At 40.8% G+C, this 25,516-nt stretch overlaps 1 protein-coding gene across 1 annotated transcript; it reads right to left on the reverse strand.

Moving 5' to 3' along the window:
• Positions 1-12,500: 12,500 nt before the first annotated feature.
• LOC124140969 (adipocyte plasma membrane-associated protein-like) lies at positions 12,501-25,214 on the reverse strand. Its single transcript, XM_046508817.2, has 9 exons — positions 25,097-25,214; positions 23,600-23,698; positions 22,203-22,318; positions 21,107-21,199; positions 20,256-20,372; positions 18,460-18,631; positions 15,672-15,806; positions 14,672-14,864; positions 12,501-14,041 (listed from the first exon to the last, which is right to left on the reverse strand). The coding sequence occupies exons 1-9, from the start codon at positions 25,195-25,197 to the stop codon at positions 13,826-13,828; spliced, it is 1,242 nt and encodes a 413-aa protein (XP_046364773.2). The 5' UTR covers positions 25,198-25,214; the 3' UTR covers positions 12,501-13,825.
• Positions 25,215-25,516: the final 302 nt, after the last annotated feature.

Here is a 25,516-nt window from a genome sequence, read left to right on the forward strand (position 1 = left end):
TTGTACCAGATTATGCCAAGACATAGTGTTTGGTGACTTTTGTGTATTTGAGGCACTGGATATATCCAATAAGGGAGCTATTTCTTCAAAATTGAATTACATCAACTTTAGATTGGAGTTGTTACCATCTATATGAGCATGGTGTATTTTGTTTAATTTATGGCAACACTCACCTATATTATCCATGAATGAAGCCAGGATTTGCTCACTTAGGAGAGCCGTTTCTCTGACACCCCTCTCGCACTCCCATATGCACCTTGATATTTCTCAGGTATCCCGTGTTCCAGAGCTCGGAATCAATCATCATAATATCCTGTATATAGACCTACAGTCTCTTGCTTCCAGTTGCCTTATGCAGACGCTGTTGGATATTGGTGTCATGTGTATGGCAAAAGGGACTTCTGTGCTGTGTGCAATTATTGAGAGATTTCCTCATACTCGACTCCTTACACTGCATTCTCATGTAGTATTCTGTATGATGATGGTTGGGTTTAGCACTGTAAGGAGTTCCACTATTTCACTATTAATTCACATGAACAGGATTAGTATGTGGAAAACTGACGTAGGTTTGAGACAGAATTTGGCCAAGCATGCTGGCTTATCTCTTGGTCTCTTCCTGGATCCCAGCTTTCTGATATCTCCCGCGGGGTCCAGGATACGGACAGGGCCAGTGTTTCTGTGAAAGTATTTCAAGCTGTTTACTGTTTGTCTTTTCTTCTTCATCTTGACACTTTGTGACTTTCTTTTCTACACTTGTTCTTCAGCATCTCTTTACCTGTGGACTCACTGGACTTTGATCACAGGCTCTCATAGCACTTGTAGCAGGATGTTTTAACACACACACCCATCTTCTTAATGAGGCAATATTTATTTACCCAAACCTGTCATGAACAGCAGCTGATATTTTTTAGTATTCAATCCAGTGTTCCAAGTCCTGTAAATCCTTTGAAGGACAAGTAGAATGGGTTAATTGCAACAACAAAAAGGTCTAGTGTTGTTCATTGGGCAAGTTTGATCATTTCTAGGTTTGGAAAGAGCTGTCAGGTGCAAACTAGCAGAATCAGCAATCTAAACAAGTGAGCATGGTTGTATTAATGACTTTCTATATTCAGTATTATTATCAGCACTTTTTGGTCTGGACCATTAGAAAACCAACAGAACCAGTTAATAGTATCTGCTGCTGACAAATTTTCACATATTTCATTCCAAGCTGTAAAGGGGCAGTCAGGTAGCCTAGTGGTTAAAGTGTTCGCTCGTGACGTCGAAGCCCCGGGTTCTATTCCCAACGTGGGTACAATGTGTGAAAAGTGGCATAAAAAAACATACTCTCTCACTCACTCCAAGCTGTAACAAGAAAAGTCAAGATATTTGAAGGGGGATTTTTGTTTTTTTGAAAGTAGTGAAATTTATCCTAACTTTCCTATTTAAGTTCTGTAAGGTCCATGGGTAGTGTAGGTTATTTCTGCCTCCTGCTACAAGTGCCTGTGACTGCCTGTCACTCTGCTGCATTGCTGTAGATCAGCCTGTACAAACTGCTGGCTAGACTCCCTGTATTCTCTGATATTCACGTCACAACTCAACAGCAATGTAATTGCAAAAAAATATTGGAACATTCAGAAATGTTAACCAGATATATGTATAACTGTATTTATGCTGCCCACAAGACTGGGATATTGTTACTGAAAGAGGCCCACAAAACCAGTTACTATCAATCGTTACACAAATCTTGTCGTTTAATGAAAATCTTGCAAACATATATTAATGACAACCTTGAATCGAAAGAGGAAAGGTAATGGTTGACCATGTTTGGAGTTCTTTTGTAAGTAAATGCCTACCTTCAGTAAATAATATGTTCATGTAAATATTAAAGCCCAGTTCTCAAGGCAATGACTTGTGTCAACTATCTGAAATAAGTCAACTTGTCGGCTAATTCCTTTTAGAGGACATGCATGTAGAATACAGAACCAAATTATACCAGTTCGTAAACCAATACTAGACGTGTGTCTGTAGTTCGTAGAATATTATCCTATCTGAACATGTATATGTGACAACTAACAAGACCAGTGTATCTGTAGTGTATAGATCTTTACAATTATATCAGTGTATGATGGTACTGTCGAACAAGTTCAAGGTGCAATTGTAGGCATTGGTGTTAACCCTTTCAACAATGGTTTCCTGATGCTCAAGGGGATGACTCCATGAGGGTTTTTTATAGCATTGACAGGGTTATCATGTCCCCAAATGTCCAAATACTTGCGATAGTTAAGAAATGTTCTAATTAGTAACTGGTTTTGTGGATCACTGACAATGCTTAAGTTCAAGATCTCTTCAAATGTGCCTTTGTAATGAAAGAAAAAGGGCCAATGATATGTGAACTGTTGGTAAAATTGTAAGTGAATGGCGTTTTGTGAATTTTGTGAGAACTTGAGTACTCTTGTTTCCTGTACAAATATGCTGGAGAGTCAAATCAAATGTTATTTGGGAATTAAATATACCTAACTGTGCAATGATTGTAAGAACCTTTTTTAATTTTCTTGTAACATAGAACCAGTAATTCTGTTCTTAAACCAGAAACTTAGTTATGTACAAATTGTATAATAGCCTAGTATTGCTGCTTATCAAGTTTGTAGAGTGCCCATATACAGAATTATGATGATGATGCCGCCTTGTACAGCGTTTAATATTAGCCCTTGTTATGCTTTCCTAGGCAATGCTTTGTGCAGACAAATGAACTTGTATATTTCCAGCTATGTTTTGTATCAATAATGTACAAGTAAATTGTATAAGTCTCTTACAGAAAAAATAAATGTGTATATTTACATAAATGGTTGTCTTTCTTTTTATTCTGTTTCAAAAGAAGTATAGCAAGAGTTTGTATTACAGAATTCTGTGGATGAGGTAACAGGAAACACCTACTTGTTTTCATTCTTCTTGGGTAGAAGTGTCGGGATTGTTAAAGCATTTGATTGCTGCATTGAAGACCTGGGTTCAGTTCCCACATAAGTACAACCACCCTCAGTTTTACGGTGGGGTAGCTTTGTGGTTCAAGCTTTCGCTCGTCTTGCCAAAGACCTGGGTTCGATTCCCCACATAGGTACAATGTGTCAAGTCCATATCTGGTGTCCCCACCGTGATATTGCTGGAATGGTGCTAAAAAGCAGCGTCAAGCAATACTCACTCACTCACTCACTCACTCACTCACTCACTGTTTTGCAGTGCATTATACAGTCATTCTATTATGAGTGAGTGAGTGAGTTTGGTTTTATGCAGCGTTTAGCAATATTCCCGCAATATCACTGAGGGGGACAGCAGAAATGGGTTTCACACATTGTACCCATGTCTGGAATCAACCTGGTCTTTGGCGTGACGAGTGAACGCTTTAACCACTAGCCCCCATTCTATTATGATAAATACCATGGACCCATTCGCTACCATTGCTTCCTTTGAGAAGTGATGTTACCATCTCCATCCATTAGCAGTAAACTTTACAGTGAATTTCTCTTGCTCGTGGTTGGGCTGCTATTTTTAGTGTAGTTGCATTAGATCCAGACTGAAAACAAAGCTGTGGTTCCAAATTGGTCGAGAATAATTTTTCATAAAAAAATAAAGATATAATTCACCGGATTACCAAGATGTATGTGTGAAGCCTTAGCATTCTGCTGTTGTGGTATTACTTGAATATTGCTGTCAAAACCATTCACTCCCCCTAATGGTTGGTTGTTTGTTTTTAACGCCGCACTGAGAAATATTCCAGCTATATGACCGGGGTCTGTAAATAGTCGAGTCTGGATCAGACAATCCAGTGATTGACATGAGCATCGATCCACGCAATTGGGATCCGATGACATGCATCAACCAAGTCAGCAAGTCTGGCCACCCGATCCCGTGAGTTGCTTCTCACGACGACCAAAGTCTCATTTTACGGCAAGCATGGGTTGCTGAAGACATATTCTACCCCGGATCTTCACGGGTCCCTCCTAATGGTATTCGAAAAGTATTCAAATTGAGGCAGACATTATTTGCACAATGCTTCTGTCAGCTTACAAACCACTGCATTCCTTCAGAAATTACAGTAAAACCTTGTTAACTTATTCCTCTGGACCAGCTAAAAAACATTGATTTGTCAGTACTCTGTAGTGGCATTAAAACTGCATTAATGATTTATCAATGTTTCACTGTAATAAATGCTTATCTGAAATAAGGATACACACCTGTGTTGAGAAATATGCTTATGTGAATTTGTATCATCACATAAGACATTTTTTGCTTTGTATTTATTAGTTACACATTAATCATCCATTAATTGAGAAGCTGGCTTAATTACACCTTCCAAGGGGAACACGAAAGGTCAGAGTTGTGTAAAAAATCAAAATGTATCACCATGTAATTCCAGTCGGAAGACATTACTGTCTGACAAGATCCAGCAATTACCCAAGTCTCAGATTTGTGAAAGTGCCATAAAGATTGTCAATACATGATACAACTATGTTTAACTATAACCTCAAAGCTGACCTTGACCTTTGAAAGTAATTGACCATTTGATTTTGGATTTGTAGTGAGTGAGTATGGTTTTACGCCGCTTTTAGCAATATTCCAGCAATATCACGGCGGGGGGACACCAGAAATGGGCTTCACACATTGTACCCATGTCGGGAATCGAACCCGGGTCTTCAGCGTGACGAGCGAACGCTTTAACCACTAGGCTACCCGACCGCCCCTTGGATTTGTAAAGATACATGGTAAACAAAACGTCCTGCCTTCAGAAAATGACTGATAGAACCATATTTTGTCTGGGATGCTTAAGAGGCGACTAACGGGATCGGGTGGTAAAGCTCGCCGACTTGGTTGGCGTCATCGTATCCAAATTGCGTGGATCGATGCTCATGATGTCAATCACTGGATCGTCTTGTCCAGACTCGATTATTTAGCAAATATAGCTGTAATATTGCTGAGTTCGGCGTTAAACAACAAGCAACAACAAAAATATTCTCTTGCATTGACAATACATATTTACAAAAATATGAATGCCGACCTAAACCTAAAGAAGATATATAAGTTTAATGATACATATATTAATATAGACTAACCACAAGCTTTTTCGTGATTTTTCAACTTCGTTACCTTAGCCTTCAGCTTTGACCATGTGGAATAAGCACTCGGTGGGATATCCTCTAATCCTCTTAGTCCAGGCAAATAACCTTTGTGTCACATTCACGAGAACATATGATATGACAACTGTTGAACATTTCCTCAAAGGAGACCTTTTATATAAATGCAATCGAAATTTCATGTCAGAATTCTAAAGAAACATGTAAATATTAAAACTTCCATGCCTCAGAAACTGACAAGGGGATAACAAGACAATGTCCTTGACCGATGACCAATTTTGATCCAAACCTTTTCAAAGCAGGCCCTCGTCCTAGAAAAGGTATATATACCAAGCTTAATGATACTTGCATCAATATTCTTTTACGAAAGTGTAACTACAAACATTTTTTTAAAATCTCTGTACTTGACCTTTTACCTTTTCATAACACTTGCTGAAAAGAATCACAAGGGTCATTCGGAAGTCCATGGACGAATAATCTCTAATGCCAATATATTTGTGCAATAGTCGTTAGAAAATTCTTTGACTAAACCTTCATGCAGTCCCGTTGGGCTCAAATGACATTTTCAATATAGCTGCCGTTCTTGATTCTGTGAACAACTTAACACACTTAATTACGGATATCAGATACACAAAAGTAAAGTTTCCAAACCCCATTAGTTTAACATGTTTTTTGGTACTGTGACATCAAAGGATGCTTAGATGAAGGTAAATGTCAAAGGTAAGATTATAGGGAAAAAAATAAATGTCAAAATATGTCTATGCTATATTGCAATGATAACAGAATGGTAAGCAAACATGTTTGCCCAACAATCTAGAAGCCCCGGTAAAACTGAACCCTCGTTAGTTCGGACCCCTTTAATCTGGAATCTCCGTAATTCGGACGATTGCTGCTGGAAGTGCTTCCATGTATACAAAGTGATATTACTCCATGATGCGTTGATCCCGAACTGTGTTAACTGGATGGTAAACGGGAACGCAAATGTTAATGAGGTTTCACTGTAGTCCCTGAGGTTTTAGCTCACATTGAAAATGTCAGGGTGTTTGGGTCTTCGTCCATCAACCTGACCGTCAGTCCATCTGCCCGTTACCACTGAAACTTACAAAATCATCTCCAACTCTATTGAACATATCAATCTAATTTTCACATTTTCCGAGGTGAGGTGAAATGGGGTTTAACGTCGCGTCCAAGATTATTGCACTTATATAGCCACGTGCATGTACGTGTGTGAGGTGAGGTGAGGTTAAATGGGGTTGAACGTCGCTTCCAAGATTATTGCACTTATATAGCGACGTACATGCACGTGTGTGTGTGGCTGCTTGTACTAGTCCGGACTGATGCCGATTTATAGTGCTAGCTCACTGAGATACCATGCCGCAGTTTAACGTGAATACCTCACTCAGACACTATACTGACTCCGAGCCGACCAGTCCTTGTTTTAGCTCCTTAATGCCGAGCGCCAGACAGGGTAACAACAAGTACCATCTTTTAACGTCTTTTGGTATGACGCGGCCGGGGATCGAACCCCGGACCTTCCGCTCTCCGGGCGGACGCTCTACCACTAGACCACGGAGGCGGTCCCTACAACAAAGTAAACTTATCAATTGAAACATTCAAAGTGACAAACGCAGCGGTTTAATGAAAAAACAACCTTCGCTTCAATCTAATCTCAGAAACCCTCTGACGTAAAGTTTTAGAATTTGAGAGGTTGTTCTTATGATCCTTCTTTACAATGAAGTTGTTTTTATCATTTTGGAAGAAAAAACTGTCGAAACAGCTCTTATTAGAAATAAGGTCTTTGCAATCTTTTGAATATTCAATGTTGGTCTACTAAGCGTACTGTACATTTCTTAAGCACCCGTATATAGTATAAAGTGTTTATTCTTGCATATGATTGGTTGACTTTGAAGGTCAAGGTCAATACTTATGAAATTAGAATGCCAATGCTTATAGCTTCAATAACTTGATAGTTTATGATAAGGTATTCACCAAACTATGAACACCTTTATTCCCCAACAAGGCCAACCGTTGAATAAGCGTCGACGTCGAAACTGGGGTAATCGTCGATGGCGACGTGTCGAGCCCCAATTCGCTTTGCACTTCTTTGATAGACGTGGTCGTGTCTGGCGACGTCGAAATGAACGTCAAGCCAATGTCAACCGGAGATCTCATGACAGATTTGGCGGTGGATCGGTTATGGTGTGGGGTGAAATCGTCATATGCTCACCTCAAGCAGCACAACACCCGTAGAATGCAATGGCCAGCAATGAACCCTTACCACTCCCCCATTGAACACGTCTGGGACATGATAAGGAGACATGTGGGTCAACGTCATAGGCCGTCGACCACGTTTGTTGTACTTGACCAGGCGCTGCATGAGGACAGGGGAAGAGATTGGGAGACTCATACGCAGTTTGACTTGTGGAGTGAATTAGGCTTAATTTCCCATCTTACTCCTACCGTCCTTCAAGATCACTAGGGGGGCACGGGTGGCCCAGTCGTCTAAGACGCCGCGAGTTGCGTCCTTTAGGCACGCCAGAAACCTATGATTGTGGGTTCGAATTCCGGTTCGCCCCGATTATGTTTCTAGGTTTGTCAGCACCATATCCGTGCTCGTGGGTTTCACCGAAGTGATAAACGTCTGAGACCTGCATCACTTCGGGCTTTCCTTCCACCTAAAGCTGACACGCCGTGATATGACTGGAATACTGTTAAAAGCGGCGTTAAACCCAACTCACTCACTCAAGATCACTAGCGACCATAACATCTTCTGTCATGCTTCATAACCGGGTGTAATATGTTCCCAATTCGTTCATCATTATCACACAACTATTACTAGAAACTAATACCTCTTACATTTTTGGAAATTCTAAGTTATTTTCGAGTAGCCCCTTGCCTTTTTGAAGAGTATATATGACAACTGGTGACGACAATCTTAGAACAGTAGTAGGTCACTGTGACCTACTTTCATTTGCTATATTTTCCTCGATACATGGATTTTCCCAAAGGGACATGGCGTATGTGCGTTTAACCTTCGGGAATGTTCTTGAAATACTTGTAACAGCTACTTCAAATTCACTCTCAAGGTTTTATAGAGAAAATATATATGTCAAAAAGTGTTTAATGTAGTGATTGTTGGCATTGAAGCGGTAAGGTCTGAGTGTTCTTCATTGAATGCCAAGGTCACTAGTGTGGTCATTTGTAAATGTAATTCTGCTTCTGCATGTACTGGATGAATTGAGGGTCAAGGTCATTTATCCAGCAGTGCACACAATTTTCTTATTAAGGTAGAGGCATTGAACTTAAATCTGGTTTGTGGTGATTGTTCGTTTGTTGTTTAAGGCCGCACTCAGCAATATTCCAGCTATATCACGGCGTAAATGTGTAAGTTATCAAGTCTCGGACCAGACAATCCAGTGAATGACATCATGAGCATCCATCTACGCAATTGGGATATAATGACAAGCATCAACGAAGTCGGCAAGGCTGACCGCTCGATCCCGTTTGTCGCCTGTTACCACCAAACAAATGGTGATGGTATCAGACAGGAAATGCAAGCACTGATTTCTGGGGCATTCTAGGAATGTTTGTTTGTTTGTTGTTTAATGCCTCGCTCAGCAATATTACAGCCATATGACCGTGGTCGATAACTACCAGACAATCTAGTCATTGGCATCATGAGCATAAATCCACGCAATTGGAATACGATGACATGCATTAACCAAGTCAGCCAGCATGACCACCCGAACCCCGTTAGCCCCCTTTCATGACAGTGTCGGGGGCACGGGTGGCCCTGTCGTCTAAGGCGCCGCGATTCGCTGTGCTGAGTTGCGTCCCTTAGACACGCCAGAAACCTATGATTGTGGGTTCGAATCCCGGTTCACCCCGATTATGTTTCTAGGTTTGTCAGCACCATACCCGTGCTCGTGGGTTTCACCGAAGTGGTAAACGTCTGAGACCTGCATCACTTCGGGCTTTCCTCCCACATTAAGCTGACACGCTGTGATATAACTGGAATAATGTTAAAAGCGGCGTTAAACCCAACTCACTCACTCACTCATGGCAGTGTCAGTGAAAGGGCTGCATGCTTCTGCATTTTCTTTCCAACACGTTTTGAGTTTCAAATAATCATGTCAAGGCGTTTTGTATTACCTCATCAGCCTGTCAGGTCACAATGTTCACAGTTATCATACCGCTCCCACTGGCGGTCAATCGTCAGATGCGATATAATCACAATAACATTTGTCACTGAAAATAGATCTCCATACTTGTGAACACTTTATGATAAATTCCTTACATGTCTGGCTCGTGGGGGTGTACAGAAATTTTTGGCTTAATGTTCATGTACAAGCCCTTGACCTTGGGTCTCTTGGTTTACAAGCCCTTTCAGCTTGTTACATCCAGGACACCTCACTTATGACACATGAGGTGAGGTGAGGTGAAGTGAGGTGAGGTGAGGTGAGGTGAGGTGGGGTGGGGTTTAACATCGAGTTCAAGATTATTGCACTTATATAGCGACATGCATGCACATGTGTCTGTGTGGCTGCTTGTACTAGTCCCGACTGATGCCAATTAATAGTGCTAGCCTACTGAGATACCATGCCGCAGTTTAACATGAATACCCCACTTAGACACAGTATACTCCCAGCCAACCAGTCCTTATTTTAGCCCCTTACTGCCAAGGGCCAGACAGGGTAACAACAAGTACCATCTTTTAACGTTTTTAGGTATGAGGCGGCCGGGGATCGAACCCCGGACCTTCCGCTCTACCACTGGACCACGGAAGCGGTCTAATGACACAAGTAACCATAGTCCCCAGCGCTATTCCTTGTCACAATAGGTGGATACACTAGATAAGAGGGTCTGACTCTGACTAGGCTGACTGTGTGTCTTTGTGCACCCATGGCATTGATGGTGCTCATGTTTTACAGTCCTAGTTTTCCTGGTCCAGCTGTAATCTAGTTGGAATATTGCTGAATGCAATGTTAAACAAATGTTATTTGCATACAAAAAACTACACCATCATTAAAAAAAATTATTTTTAATAACTGAAACTCGCTTAAATGTACATTAATTATGTTCCATACAAATATTAAAAGGTGCCTGATTAGATTTGCCTATGAATAAAATTTTGTTTTATGTTTTTTTTTATCCTGTTACACATTCTGATAAATATTATGTTCACACAGTAAATATTTTTAAAGTGTATTTATGTGAGAACGGTTCATATAATGGACCACCCTAATATATCAATGCGCAACAGCACTTACAATGTAATAATTTTACAGGAACCTTTAGATAACTACCAACTCTGATATCGAATCTTTTTAAGCAAATTATCTCAAAATAACATATACATGTACATAAAAACAACAACAAAAATACTGACTCTTTTATAACACTGGAATGAAATCAAGTGGCATTAGTATGACACAACTATATAAATATTTGATAACAAACAATACTTTATTCTACCATGACTGTTCATCAGAAGATATGATGTACTCAAATAGTAATATCTATATGCTTAGTCATCTCTTCTCTGGAGTTGACTGTCACTGTATTGCTGGAATACTGCCAATACAACAAGTAAGCTGGAGATGATGTACATGTACCGACAGTCTACACGTACCAACTACACTCTTCCTGTTAGTCCAGTCCAACAAACACAGTATTCACCAGTCAGTCATTCCTCAACTGTGCTTCGGATGACTTTGACATCTGTGAAGATCCGGGGTAGAATAGGTCTTTCATCAACCCATTCTTGCGGTAATAGGCGACTATGCTTGTCATAAGAGGTGACTAACGGGGTCAGGCTCGCTGACTCAGTTGATGCATGTCACCGTATCCCGATTGCGTAGATCGATGCTCATGATGTCAATCACTGGATTGTCTGGACCAGACTCGATTATTTTCAGACCACCGTCACATAGCTGTAATATTGCTGAGTGCGGCATTAAACAACAAACAAACAAACAAACAAAAGTGATATCTGATGAGTAGCACTATCAAATCTACAGTTAGCATAGCTGTAAACACTTATAAATCCAAGATTTGGAACTTTTAATGCATTATTTTAATGATAACTAAGCACTATAACGTCTACAGTCTGCTTTGCTCTACAGAGTGCTAAATTCTCCATGTAAAACATACAAGCTGATTAGATATTACTGTCAAACAAAAGTATAGGGAATCTACAGCTGGTACAGCTATAAATAGCGCTTATTTCAACATTTGAAACCTCATGAGGAGCCACTGTTCCAAATGTAACCAGAAGTATCAAACTCACAGTTACCATAGATCTTAACTGAAATCACAATAGCTGCATCAACTGAATGCATCATGCTTGTTTCCATACACCATGATATAACACATCTTTTTTTCTCAACTGGTCCATGTATACGACTACACTGCATCTACTGGGCTATAAGAAGCATTCAGGTTAATACTGGTTTCAAAACCTACATAAACTATAGCTTGTAAAACACTGAATCTAACTAGTACAGGAATGATATGGTTATAATTTTAATTATTTTAAATTTCTTAGCACCAAGACAATGAATATGAAACAAAAATGACTTCCTTGCAACATTGAAATCATATCAACAAATATGACCACATTTATGTGCCCTGTAATAATTATCTGATATGCTGATATAACAAAAGTACCTGGATAATGCAAACAGATGCCATGGTACATCACAGCAGCCTGTACATACTAACAGCTGAGTCGCGAAGTACAATGAGTGAGGGAGTAGGGTTTTATGCTGGATTTAGAACTATTTGAGCAATTTCATGGCAGGAGACACCAGAAAAAAGTATCAAACACAGCACCCATGGGGATGGAAACTCATACCTTCGGCATGACAAACCAACAATTTAACCATCGGACTACCCCACTGTCCCCCTGTAAATAAGGGTGTGTCAAGAAGCCAATTGAACCAGAATTACAGGGTTGGGGTGCCAGAGTTGTGGAATGTCACATAAATCCTGACAATCTTACCAGTATGACTTCATATTGTCGACCACTAGGATTGTCTGGCGCACTGTAATTCACATCTAGGGCCATGTTACTAGACATTGCTGTAGTACTTGAGGCCATGATATAGAACACTATTCACTCACTCACTCAACAGGGCTCCTTCACAAATCTGACATCATTACATGGCATTGCCCAACATTATTACACTCAACAAAATTCAAAAGCACCTTATTATTCTAGATCTATTTTCTGACAAACAAACAGAACATGAAGAAACATGCAGATGGTCAATATATAACAGGAAACATACCAGGATGGTATTTCGTACTGACTAAAAGGAAACAGTGGAAGTTCATACAATCTAATGATTGAGAATCACTGAGAATCACCTTACAACATGTGTGGCAATACTCCATTTCATACAGGAAGTCTCTGCGGAACTACTGAATGGTCTAAGATCATACAATCTAATGATTAAGTCTGCTCACTGAGAATCACCTCACAACATGTGTGGCAATACTCCATTTCATACAGGAAGTCTCTGTGGAACTATTGAACAGTTTATGTTCATACAATCTAATGATGACGTCTGCTCACTGAGAATCACCTCACAACATGTGTGGCAATACTCCATTACATACAGGAGGTCTCTGTGGAACTACTTTGTGGGCAATTAAGAAAATAGAATTATTTTGGCATTTTGTTAAATCATATGATATGTATCATGTGCCTCATACTAGAACAAGACACCCGGATGTACTAGTCACAGACATTGCATGTTAAGGTAATTAAATACTCAGAGGGAACATTTCTTGTCTGATTGAAAGTCTGTGTTCGATCTCAACAGAAATATTACATGTGTGGTTGAGGTGATGGGGTAAATCCATAATGTTTGATAACAAAAATAGTGCCACGGCACTGTAGCTCACCTGTATATGTGTCATCAGTCTAAACTGACTTTAAAAAGTAAAGGCAACCACTAAACAAAGACATTCAAACATTTTCCACATAAAGATTGAGGATTAACAACTAAACAGTAAATTCTACAGATTTGAATAAATATGATAGCCTGAAATGAAAACATATACATGCTAATGTTCAGTTTTCCTCAGTCTTGTAACTTTAGACGAGTGATCAGTACAAAGCATGGTTGAAGTACAAGGGTCAAATCAAAGTAAAAACTTTAACTGTCACAAAAAGTGCAGCATGTATGCGAGTCCCACTTGTAACTACACATGTACCAAATTTCATTATATTTTGCATTATTGTAATTAGGCTTAGTAAGGGCCATACTTGTCATGTATCTATACTGGTATAGATATATATATGTACAGTTGGTCTTTGTTTAAAACAATTTTTGCTGTTATGATCTATGAACTGGCACAAAATGAAACCATCACAAAACCATCATAAACATATCAAGGTGTTTCTTAGGGGTTGAGCAGGCATGGGTGGCCCAGTCGTCTAAGGAAGTTGTGTCCCTTGGGCATGCCAGGGATCTATGATTGTGGGTTTGAATCCCGGTTCGCTCCTTTGGATTTCAATAAAGTGGTGAATACTGGACAACTGTTCAAAACAGCGTTAAACCCAACTCACTGACTCAATCAATGATAAAGGTAGAAATATAAGCTGAAAAGATTCATTGGAATCCAAAAGGTCATTAAAGTCTACAGAGGGCATATCAGCATCACTGGCACAAGATACACCCTATAGCAAACAACTCCAGAAAACTATATCAGTTTCCAGTTTTCTTCAAGCGCAGTCTGCTCAGGAATGGAAGATTGTAAGATCCAAGGTAGAGAACTCCATCCTTCTCCTCGACTTCACTGACTGAGGGCACAACAGTTCCCATCGGGTCATGTAGACTTTGTACAATCTGTCCTGCCTTGTCCACCTCCAACAACAGGCCGTACTTGGGGACAAGTCGGACAATGGTCTCTTGAGAAACAATCTAATAACAAAACCAAACAATTCAGATGACAACTATGTAAACAGGTATGCCTTATTCTGATACAAGGTGATGTCTGGAAGTTATATTTTGAATCGATCAAAACATCGCAGCTGTCCACTACCTTAATTGTAGATAGTGCTTTCTATAAGACAGATTTTGAGTTATGCCCTGGAAATCCAATAACAGATGGACTGATAGACATCCTAATCTCAAAATATTTAAGATTAAATGGATCTGACATAAAGCTCAACTCAGTAATACCATTGCTGCAGTGACTTGCCTAAAGTTGTACAATGATGGTTAATATTAGTGTGTAATGCAGAATAAAGAGCAACACTGCTTCTTTAAAAGCTTCAATAACTATATACAGTCTACTTTTCTTCAAGACCTGCCACAAACTCCTTAAAGGGACTGGTCATTAATCAAGAGGTGGGGGGTGGGGGTGGGGGTGGGGTGGGTTGGGGTGGGTTGGGGTGGGGAGAGCATGACCAGAACATGATTCCCTTACTCATCCATCTGCAGAATGCATGTATATGTGCATTTCAGAATTCAACAAATCAGGAGAAGATTACATTTGACTATTTGTATGCCGTCTGCTACCTCAAAGGGGAGATAACTGTGTCACTGTACCTTTGTGATGAGGCTTCTCAGCCAGGGTTTGTCGGATGTGAAGTCCAGCATGGAGAACTTTTCCGCCCTGCGCACCGTTGCAAAACCCACCCAGAATGTTCCCCGGCGGTTTCGCCGGATGTTGTCAGGCAGTCCAGGCAGGTTTTCCATGAACACTTCCTTTTGGCCTGCCTTGGATCCCTTCAACCAGTATCTGAGTGGAAGGAAAACGAAGATGGACTGTGGGGCTCTGAACTAAGGCGGACATAACTCTGGCAATGCACTGCTATAAGAGTCAAAACAGGTAAAACAAATTAATATTGTCCACATGTGTATGTGCTCATAAACACAACGTCTTAGTGTACTTCGCAATGCAACAGTTTCTGTATCAGCATCGAGAGCATAACGGGAAAAAAAAAGAAAAAAAGTAAAAATCAGAGTTACTCCCTTATCATTCCTTACAGCAAGGATTGTTTTATGAAACGGGAAATTCATTACTTTTGTTTTCAAAGCAGTGGATATAAAACCTTTTTACTTCCTGAGTTGGCAGTAAATTTAGGACTAGCAAGAGAGTTTTACAGAAATGGGTAGTACCAGTGTACCAGGACAATTTTCATTACTCTAAACACTATATATTGGTCAGTTAGATACCCCTGGTTGTGAGTGAGTGAGTGAGTTGGGTTTAACGCCGCTTTTAACAGTATTCCAGTTTTATCACGGCGTGTCAGCTTAATGTGGGAGGAAAGCCCAAAGTGATGCAGGTCTCAGACGTTTACCCCTTCGGTGAAACCCACGAGCACGGGTATGGTGCTGACAAACCTAGAAACATAATCGGGGGGAACCGGGATTCGAACCAACAATCATAGGTTTCTGGGGTGCCCAAAGGACGCAACTCTGCACAGCGAATTGCGGCGCCTTAGACGACTGGGCCACACCCCTGGTTGTAAAACATGAGAAACTCTAGAGTTCTAACAATATCATCCATATGTAACCTGCTGTCATGTGATGTTTCACAGTGTACCTCCAAATCCTCGCCTTTGTAGTTTCGCAGACCAGCAGGAAGTCCTCGTCTGAGGAAAGCTGGACACCATTAGCGAATGCAAGGCCTTCCATCAAAAGTGACATTGCATGGGTTGTTGGGTCGAACGACATCACTCTGAAAGAAACATGCTTGTGTCAATAATATTAAAAGCAATATGGCCATAACTCGTCTCTAATGCGGGAGACTGGGAGATTTCATCAAATTGCGGGAGTCTCCCGCAAAATGCGGGAAGGTTGACAGGTCTGATAACATGGGTCGGTAATAAAAATGTTTCATACTCCCTTGAAGATGTAACATATGCTAAATTTGGGATAACACTTTCTTAGTAAAGTACAGATTCTAGTACTTCTTTTGGGTTGAGTCCCGTGCGGGATTCGAACCCACACTTGCCAGAGTGAGGCACCTAATCGCCAGCACACAAAGTCAGCGATCTAACCCACTCACCCACCGAGGCTTCCACAAAAATGAAAGTCTGACGACTGGTAGTCTAGATAACATACTTTGAGTACCCCTCTGACAAGTGTAAATTGGCACGGCTCCCATGGCCGAAAGCTATGAATACACAATGCCATTTAGAAAGTGGTCAAATGTAACAAATGTTAAATTTTGGATAACACTTTCTTAGTAAAGTACAGATTCTAGTAATTCTTTTGGGTTGAGTCCCGTGCGGGATTCGAACCCACACTTGCCAGAGTGAGGCACCTAATCGCCAGCACACAAAGTCAGCGATCTAACCCACTCAGCCACCGAGGCTTCCACAAAAATGAAAGTCTGACGACTGGTAGTCTAGATAACATACTTTGAGTACCCCTCTGACAAGTGTAAATTGGCACGGCTCCCATGGCCGAAAGCTATGAATACACAATGCCATTTAGAAAGTGGTCAAATGTAACAAATGTTAAATTTTGGATAACACTTTCTTAGTAAAGTACAGATTCTAGTAATTCTTTTGGGTTGAGTCCCGTGCGGGATTCGAACCCACACTTGCCAGAGTGAGGCACCTAATCGCCAGCACACAAAGTCAGCGATCTAACCCACTCAGCCACCGAGGCTTCCACAAAAATGAAAGTCCGACAACTGGTAGTCTAGATAACGTACTTTGAGTACTAGAATCTGTACTTTACTAAGAAAGTGTTATCCCAAATTTAACATTTGTTACATTTGACCACTTTCTAAATGGCATTGTGTATTCATCCCTTGAAGATATTTTGCTACAATAAATCGCATTACAATGTTCTGCAGACGTCATCGGTTACCTCGATGTCTAAACCAAATGACATCACTTATCTCTCTGCCACTGAAGCTGGTTAGGTCTACTTCTTACACTCAAGGCACCGGTTGTTACATTTTACAAATGAAAAAATTGGGAAGAATGATTTTGGATGATATATAGACTTCCGCCCTCATGTCTTTTTGTATGAAACATATCAACACTTGTGAGATAAATGTTAAACAATTATCTGCAAGCCATGGAGGTTTTAACTTTTATCGACTTGTGTTGAAATACTTGCTATCAAAAGACATGAGAATGAGTATCTTTCTATCCTTATCAATGAAAATTTGTTTTCTATACAACTTGATCAATCAATCAATTTTATTTCTGTGTAAAGCCATGGGCTATGTACAAATTCTGAACAAAACAACAGTTGAGTGAGTGAGTGAGTGAGTGAGTGAGTGAGTGAGTGAGTGAGTGAGTGGCTAACACTCATACATATAAATGTCACATCAAGTAGAAAACTTCTGAGGCACCATAATTCGAGTGGAGTTTCGTCCCTTAGTCATGCAAGAGTGAGTAAGTGAGTATGGTTTTACGCCGCTTTTAGCAATATTCCAGCAATATCATGGCGGGGGACCCAGAAATGGGCTTCACACATTGTACCCATGTCGGGAATCGAACCCAGGTCTTCGGCGTGATGAGCGAACGCTTTAACCACTAGGCTACCTGACCACCCCTTAGTCATGCAAGACACCCATGATGGATGATGTGTTCGACTCCAGGTTTGCCCTCCTTGTGTTTCTTGGTTTGTCAGCACCATACTCAAGCTGATGAGTTTCAACAAATGGAAAATGTATAAGGCCTGCATGATTTCCCTCCCACATCAAGTGCCATGATATAACTGAAATAGTTCATAGCAGTGTTAAATCACTCACTCACTCAGCTGTATTAAAGACAAAAAATACAACATTAGAGGTGAGGTGAGTTAAAATTTAGCGTCGCATTGGCATAATTTCAGCCCACTACAACATTAGAATAGTCTCACATTAGAATATTCTACGAAGTGCCTTCACAGATAATTGTACAATAATGGAAAGTTAATATTTCTGGGCCCCATTCCACAAAGTGATTTTAGCGATAACACTGTCATAAGTCTATGTTGTAGTATATAGAGTTACAAACATCTTTTCGCTAAGATGCCTTTGTGGAATGGGGGCCTGTACAATAACACTGGACCTGTGATGATCCGGGTTAGAATAGGTCTTCAGAAACCCATAAATGCCGTAACAGTCGACTGACTATGCTTGTCATAAGAGGAGACTAACGGGATCAGGTGGTCAGGTTCGCTGACTTGGTTGATGCATGTCATCATATCCCAATTACGTAGATCGATGCTCATGATATCAATCACTGGATTGTCTATTCCAGACTCGATTTTTTACAGACCGCCGTCATATAGCTGGAATATTGCTGAGTGCGGTGTTTAACAACAAACAAACAAACAAACAAACAAACAAACAACAACTCTGGTCGTATCCCACTCGGACCAACCTTCCTGTTTCCTCAGCCTCCATGACACAGTATCTGTTCTCTCTTCTCCCCCACCTTGTGCTGGAGTCACTGAAGTAAATAGTTCCATCACTTGCAATGTCAAGGTCATTCAGAAACTGCGGCTTCTGACCATTGATAGGGTCTTGTGAAGAGTAGATCTGATGAACATCACCTGAAGTATGGTAAGTGCGTTAATTGTTTACCTTCTCCAGACAAGGTCACTGCACGGTATTTAGTCCCTTGTGTCAAAGGGGGCATGGGTGGGGCAACAATTCACTGTGTAGTGTTACCTCCCTTAGGCATTCCAGAATCCTATGATCGTTGGTTCAAATCTAAGATTCATTTGGATAATGATTTTCGGTCTGTCAGCACCATACCCCAGCTTGTGGGCAATAAATACAGCAGCTGTGTTTACTGCCATATATACACCATGTTTACTTCAGGGGTAAATTTGTCTGTTGGGGTCAACGGCAAAACTGTTGTTGTGTTGACATGAGTCATAAAATAGGTGGGGCATTAAATTCTGGTCTTTTCTATCTGACCATGGAAAAATATGTTGTTCAGATTGAGAATGTGACAAAGACATAAACTATTAGAAGCTATTAATTGTAGCATGATTTCACCTAGAGAGAGTAGAGTAGGGCCGATAGTGAAGGGGAGGACCAGATGTGAGAGTCTAGTGAGTATGGTTTTACGCCGCTTTTAGCAATATTCCAGCAATATCACGGCGGGGGACACCAGAAATGGGCTTCACACATTGTACCCATGTCGGGAATCGAACCCCGGTCTTCGGCGTAACGAGCGAACGCTTTAACCACTAGGCTACCCGACCGCCCCGTGAGAGTCTAAAACCTAACAGACACACATGCTCCTTGCGTAAATGCCAGAAATCCATACTAATGGATGTGTATATGTATATTACTCCACTTTTGATAAGGATATCTTTATCTTTCCATGATACACAAAACTTATTCTCATAACATGTCAAGTGTATATTTACAGACATATGTGATTATCAATATCAAAAGTCTTGAGAGATTGAAAGATCAGCTTTGCCAGGAACTCAAGCCTCCACTCCAGTTCCTGGATGCTGCAGGGTTGGAGTAAACAAAGACTCCTCAGAGACATTCAATTCAATTAATTAATCAGTGCTGCTACCAGTGCTATTAGCTGAGACCAGTGCCTTCAGCCAGGACCCTTGTTGTTTTGAGGTGTGTGACAAATTTGGACGTGTAACTAATGGGAGAATACCAATCCATTTAGTCGGCTATTACAACCAGCGTAGGTGACAGGGACCTGCTCTAACATGGAATCTTGTTGAGGTTTATCTTATATTATAGCTAAAATGGATAGAATTATCATCAAACCGCCCGCATGTTATCAAAAATGAGCGGGCCACTGTATCTTGATAATGCCCTCACATTGCTTGACGATGGGCCATTATCAAGCCCATTGTTAGGTGACGTCATAGGATAGGGATAGGTGACTTCACGTTCAATAGTGACGTCATCTGGTTTGTTCTGTGACCTTTTCATGTTTGTAAAAGTTGGTCAGTGACATTCGTGTTGATTGCAGTAAATGTTTCAAATCCGATATTGTTGTTTCTTTTTATTTGATAACAAATTCCATCCATTTTAGCTACAATAACGGTATCGCTATTTTTCAGGGCATTATCATTTGCAGAAGCCCTCGGTCTTTTCAGTGGAAGACCTCAGACTTCTGCAAATGATAATGCCCTGAAAAACAGCGTTACCCTTATAATGCATTGTCTCCTTCTTGATAACGGACTCTCTCACCTGTTGCTACATTGACCTGGAAAAGGCCAAGGTAGGCATCTGCTACAATAAGGTAGCCATCTTTGTTCAATCTCATGCCAAGAGGTCGTCCACACGTTGGCTCGTTCACATAACCTCCTGCAATCAAATCCACACATCCATCAGACAGTTTGTATTTTGTTTTATAGGTTTGGCAAAAAATACAATCCTGTCTGGCAAGCACTCTCTCCTGACCCTTGTACACGTCCATCTGGACTTACCACAGGGCTCCCTGCCCAGTCTGGCTAGCACCCTCTCCTGCCCCTTGTACACGTCCATCTAGACCTACCACAGGGCTCCCTGCCCAGTCTGGCAAGCACCTTCTCCTGCCCCTTGTACACATCCATCTAGACTTACCACACGGCTCCCTGCCCAGTCTGGCTAGCACCCTCTCCTGCCCCTTGTACACGTCCATCTAGACCTACCACAGGGCTCCCTGCCCAGTCTGGCAAGCACCTTCTCCTGCCCCTTGTACACATCCATCTAGACTTACCACAGGGCTCCCTGCCCAGTCTGGTAAGCACCCTCTCCTGCCCCTTGTACACATCCATCTAGACTTACCACAGGGCTCCCTGCCCAGTCTGGTAAGCACCCTCTCCTGCCCCTTGTACACGTCCATCTAGACTTACCACACGGCTCCCTGCCCAGTCTGGCTTGCACCCTCTCCTGCCCCTTGTACACTTCCATCTAGACTTACAACAGGGCTCCCTGCCCAGTCTGGCAAGCACCCTCTCCTGCCCCTTGTACACGTCCATCTAGACTTACCACAGGGCTCCCTGCCCAGTCTGGCAAGCACCCTCTTTTGCCCTTTGTACACGTCCATCTAGACTTACCACAGGGCTCCCTGCCCAGTCTGGCCAGCACCCTCTTTTGCCCTTTGTATATGTCAAGGATCGTTCCATCCATGGTCCCAGTATACAGGTGATCTACGGGGTAGAACATAACATACATATATCACAATCCTTCCTCTGTCCTCATGGTGTGTACATGTACCTATGGTAGAACCCAGATCTTTAGCTACCTAGGGAAGATATGTATCAACAAAAGTGTCTAATTCGTCCAATATTCATATTCTAGATTCTCATGTTAGAGTATGGTTTTACGCCACTTTTAGCAATATTCGAGCAATTTCATGGTTGGGGACACCAGAAAGGGGCTTCATATATTGTACCCATGTCGGGAATCGAACCCGGGTCTTCGGCATTATGAGCGAATGCTTTAACGACTAGGCTCTCCGACCGCCCCAAAATTCTTATGTTATTGTTTTCTAATTGTAGTTGACCTCTTTCCAAACTTCATGTATGAATTAACTCCCTTCTGGTTAGTAATAATATAAAGTGTCCAGGCCTCAAAGTATAAATTTTCACCAAGTAGCTGTATGGCTACAAGTATTTTTTTTCCAGGTAGCCAGTGGTAAAATCAAGAAGAATTATTGTAGATAGCCAAAAGCATTTGAAATTATCTTTTATCAAATAACTATTATAATAGCACTAGTGTTGGAATTGTATATTAGTGGAAACTGTACTTGATTCTTGTTATTTGTGACTCAAACAATGATGCAATTTATGTTACTTGATTATTTAGGTATACTTTGCTTATTCAATAAGCACTATCAACTGAAATAAAATACTACTTACATTAATATTTATGTATTTCTGTTCATTGTCGACTATAGGAGGTATTATACGTAAGTACTATTATTAGCAGACATGTTTTCCACAATCAGCTGTTATTAATTTTTGTGTATTCAAGTGTGAAGCAATAGAATTTAGTCGCCACAAGATATTTTTCAAGGTAGTCATATGGCTAGCTCTGAATTTTAGACAGTAGACAAATTGAAATTTAGGTCGAACTGGCAACCATTTTAGTCGCACCTATGAGGCCTGACATCATATATCTTGACAACAATTGTCCTTGCTGGGCCATTACCTCCATCAAACACCAGTGACTCGGGTCCCTCAATGTTGTCCTCAAACAGATGCTCCGCCTCGGTCAGCCTGTCGTTGGGGGTCAGGGCACCTGTGAGGGTGGGGCGAGGTGGAAGACTGGGGGCAAACAAGGAGTGAGAGTTACTGGGTCGGTTACTGACATTCAGCCCAGGGGATGGCATCGATAAGACACTCCGGTTTTGTCCATTGTGCAAGTTAAGGGCAGTTGAAAATGAAATTCATTTCATTCTTGTTTGCCCAATTTATGAAGATATTCGCTCAAAATATTTCCCATATTTAGACTTCATTACTGGTAATAATCGTAAAGACACACTGGTTAGAATGTTAAACTCTTCTGATGTAAACCGCCTTGAGAACTTAGCCAATTATGTTAAAAATGCTATCTGTCTTCGTTCTTCTTACCTGTAAATATTATTTCATGCAGCACTTGATGTGAAACTAATTTGTATATATATGTACGTGGGCCTGAGGCCTTATTACCGAATAAACTGATTGATTGATTGATTGATTGATTGATTGATTGATTGATTCAGCCCATCAGTCCACTACTCATGTTTGTCCATCTGGATGGTCACCTGTTGTCACATTCATTTATATTGCATGCTTTTTTGGTTTTGGTTTGGTTTGTTTTTTTACGCCGCACTCAGTAATATTCCAGCTATATGACGGCGGTCTGTAAATAATCGAGCCTGGACCAGACAATCCAGTGATTTACATCATGAACATCGATGACATGCATCAACAGAGTCAGCGAGCCTGACCACCCAAACCCGTTAGTCGCCTTTTACGACAAGCATAGTCGCCTTTTACGGCAAGCATGGGTTGCTGAAGACCTATCCTACCCCGGATCTTCATGGGTCTATTGTATGCAGTTGAATCTGGGCCAGTCACACCATAGGTTGATAGCATTTTCATCATCAAACATCAAACGGGTACCGACCCGAGAAGATTCGGGGTAGAATAGGTCTTCAACAACCCATGTTTGCCGTAAAAGGTGACTATGCTTGTCTTCAGAAGTGATTAACGGGATCGATTGGTCAAGCTTGCTGACTTGGTTGATGCATGTCATTGTATCCGTATGCGTAGATCGATACTCATGGTGTCAATCGCTGGATTGTCTGATCCAGATTCGATTGTTTACAGACTGACGTCATATAGCTGGAATATTGCTGAGTGCGACGTTAAACAAAAAAAACCCAACAAGCACACATTCAACAGAGGCACAGAACCTGACCACCGATCCCCATTTTTTTATGACAAGCATGAGGTAGCGGGGACCTATTCTGACCCAAGGAATCTATTCCTATTCTGGTACATAGTATGTATCATGTGACACCAGCTATCTTCTACATCTTGCAGTAGATATGAACTGTTTACCTGTATGACAGCGGTTGTATCGGTGATGGCAGGATCACCAGGATGAGCACGGCACATGTAACACTTGCCAGGATGAATGCAGCACCAAAAGCCCCCCATCTTTGTGAGATACAAACACCGACATCACACATCTTCCAGAAAACATGCTTATGATCATTATATCAACTCTAAGTTTGAGTTTATTGTACGACGTCTTAAGGGTGAGACCTGGGGATATTTTCTAACAATCTTTCTTAACTTAAAGTGAAAGAAAATATGGCTCTGTTGTTGGAGTCATGCATCCAACTTACTCATCAGTAGTGGTCTGGGGTATTATTATTGTTGACAATAAGTTCAATTACACTCAGAAAAATATGAATGAGTAATTACATGAAACAAGTGTGTACATAAAAATGGTAGTTGTGTCTGAATTTAGGTACATGGAACAAACATTCTACACTAACAAACTTGTTGGTATAGAATATAAGCATAGACCATATATCGGCATATGGGGTCTGATATATAAGTTAAATATGGCCCTGTGGTGGAAGACATGCACCTTATCAAAAGACAATTGTTGAAATTATTTGTCCAACCAAAATTCAGTCATTAGGTCCATAGCGACACAAATGTGAGCAATGAGTTCAACTGTAATGTTGTTGACATAATGTGACAAATTTCTTAGCAACAGAGCAAAGAGAACAATTAAAATACATTCATAAAAAGAACATTGACAGTGAAACTATGAGATTCAATACAGAACAAAATGGTTACATCAATGTAAGAACAAAATCTGTACAACTACACGAACCACCAATGAAAGCATGAGCTTCATACAGTCACAACTTATCCAGGAAAAGCTATTTCCCTCAAATACATCTGCCATGACAAGGGTAGACAAGCTTGATAAAAGTCAGTATTATATTCTAAACGATCATAACGATTAGGGCTGGGACGTGTAACTCGGGTCCCCGGGTCGGGTGGGTACTGAGTAGGACCTGGGGACCAACAGGACTACCTGGACCAGTGGTTAGTCACGTGATATATTGTTTAATGAAACAAATTATCGAGAACTCTATAATTACACTACAAGTCACTAATGTTCGCATTTCTTTCTGAATATGCACCCATTAATTCGCTCTGATTGTTCATATGGTTGATTTAAGATATAACTTAATTCAACTTCAGTGTATGAATGACCAGATTGTTTAATACATGTATCTAAATACGTTTTGCCAGGGCTATGCTAAAAATGCTCCCAATCGGACATTTTGAGACACCTCTGAGACCTACAGTGGGTACCCAGGTAGGGTCGGGTAATAGGGGGATGGGTACACGGGTAGTAAATTTGGACTCGTTCCAGCCCTAATAACTATAATATAGTATATAACAATAACAGATCAGACAAATCATAAAATGGTTTAACACCCGTAAAGATTCCGTTGGTTGTTATACATTTGTTCGTATTATCATGCTTTGTCATTACCGGCTGATTGGAGGAAAATAATATCAGAATACCCTTGAGACGCCACTGTATTTTGCTTCGCATCGTCATCTGGTGATTCTCTTGCTTTATCTGTGTGAGAGTCGAACTTTCTCTGTCTTACGTTGGATTCCATGCTGCTCGGCAAACGTTCAAAGGGACACAACTCAACGTATATGAAAGATACCGCTAAACGTTATATTTGTATTGCGTGTGTGACATTGACCCATATGGTTATTATCTATATTTGTAATAAATGTACGAAATGCATTGTATTATCAAGCTTAAAATGCCATACATTCTGCATAATTAAACGTTTGACAACCAACAAGAGACCTCCAAAGCCCTATTGTAAAGGTTCTTTATTAAAGAGTTGAATTCCATCAGTATTTTCTTCTGTATCTGTACTTTACTAAAATCAACACATCTTATCTAATGGTTAGAACAATAGGATC

The sequence above is a fragment of the Haliotis rufescens genome, unplaced genomic scaffold, assembly GCF_023055435.1.
Source record: "Haliotis rufescens isolate VD_foot unplaced genomic scaffold, xgHalRufe1.0.p SCAF_73, whole genome shotgun sequence".
Lineage (NCBI taxonomy): Eukaryota > Metazoa > Mollusca > Gastropoda > Lepetellida > Haliotidae > Haliotis > Haliotis rufescens.

Coding starts and splice junctions, on each gene's coding strand:
- LOC124140969 (XM_046508817.2), bottom strand. CDS start 25,197: ATGGAATCCAACGTAAGACAGAGAAAGTTCGACTCTCACACAGATAAA. Junction 18,632..20,255: donor CCAGGTCAATGTAGCAACAG/GTGAGAGAGTCC, acceptor ACCATACTTCAG/GTGATGTTCATCAGATCTAC. Junction 15,807..18,459: donor GAGGCTGAGGAAACAGGAAG/GTTGGTCCGAGT, acceptor TGTTTCTTTCAG/AGTGATGTCGTTCGACCCAA.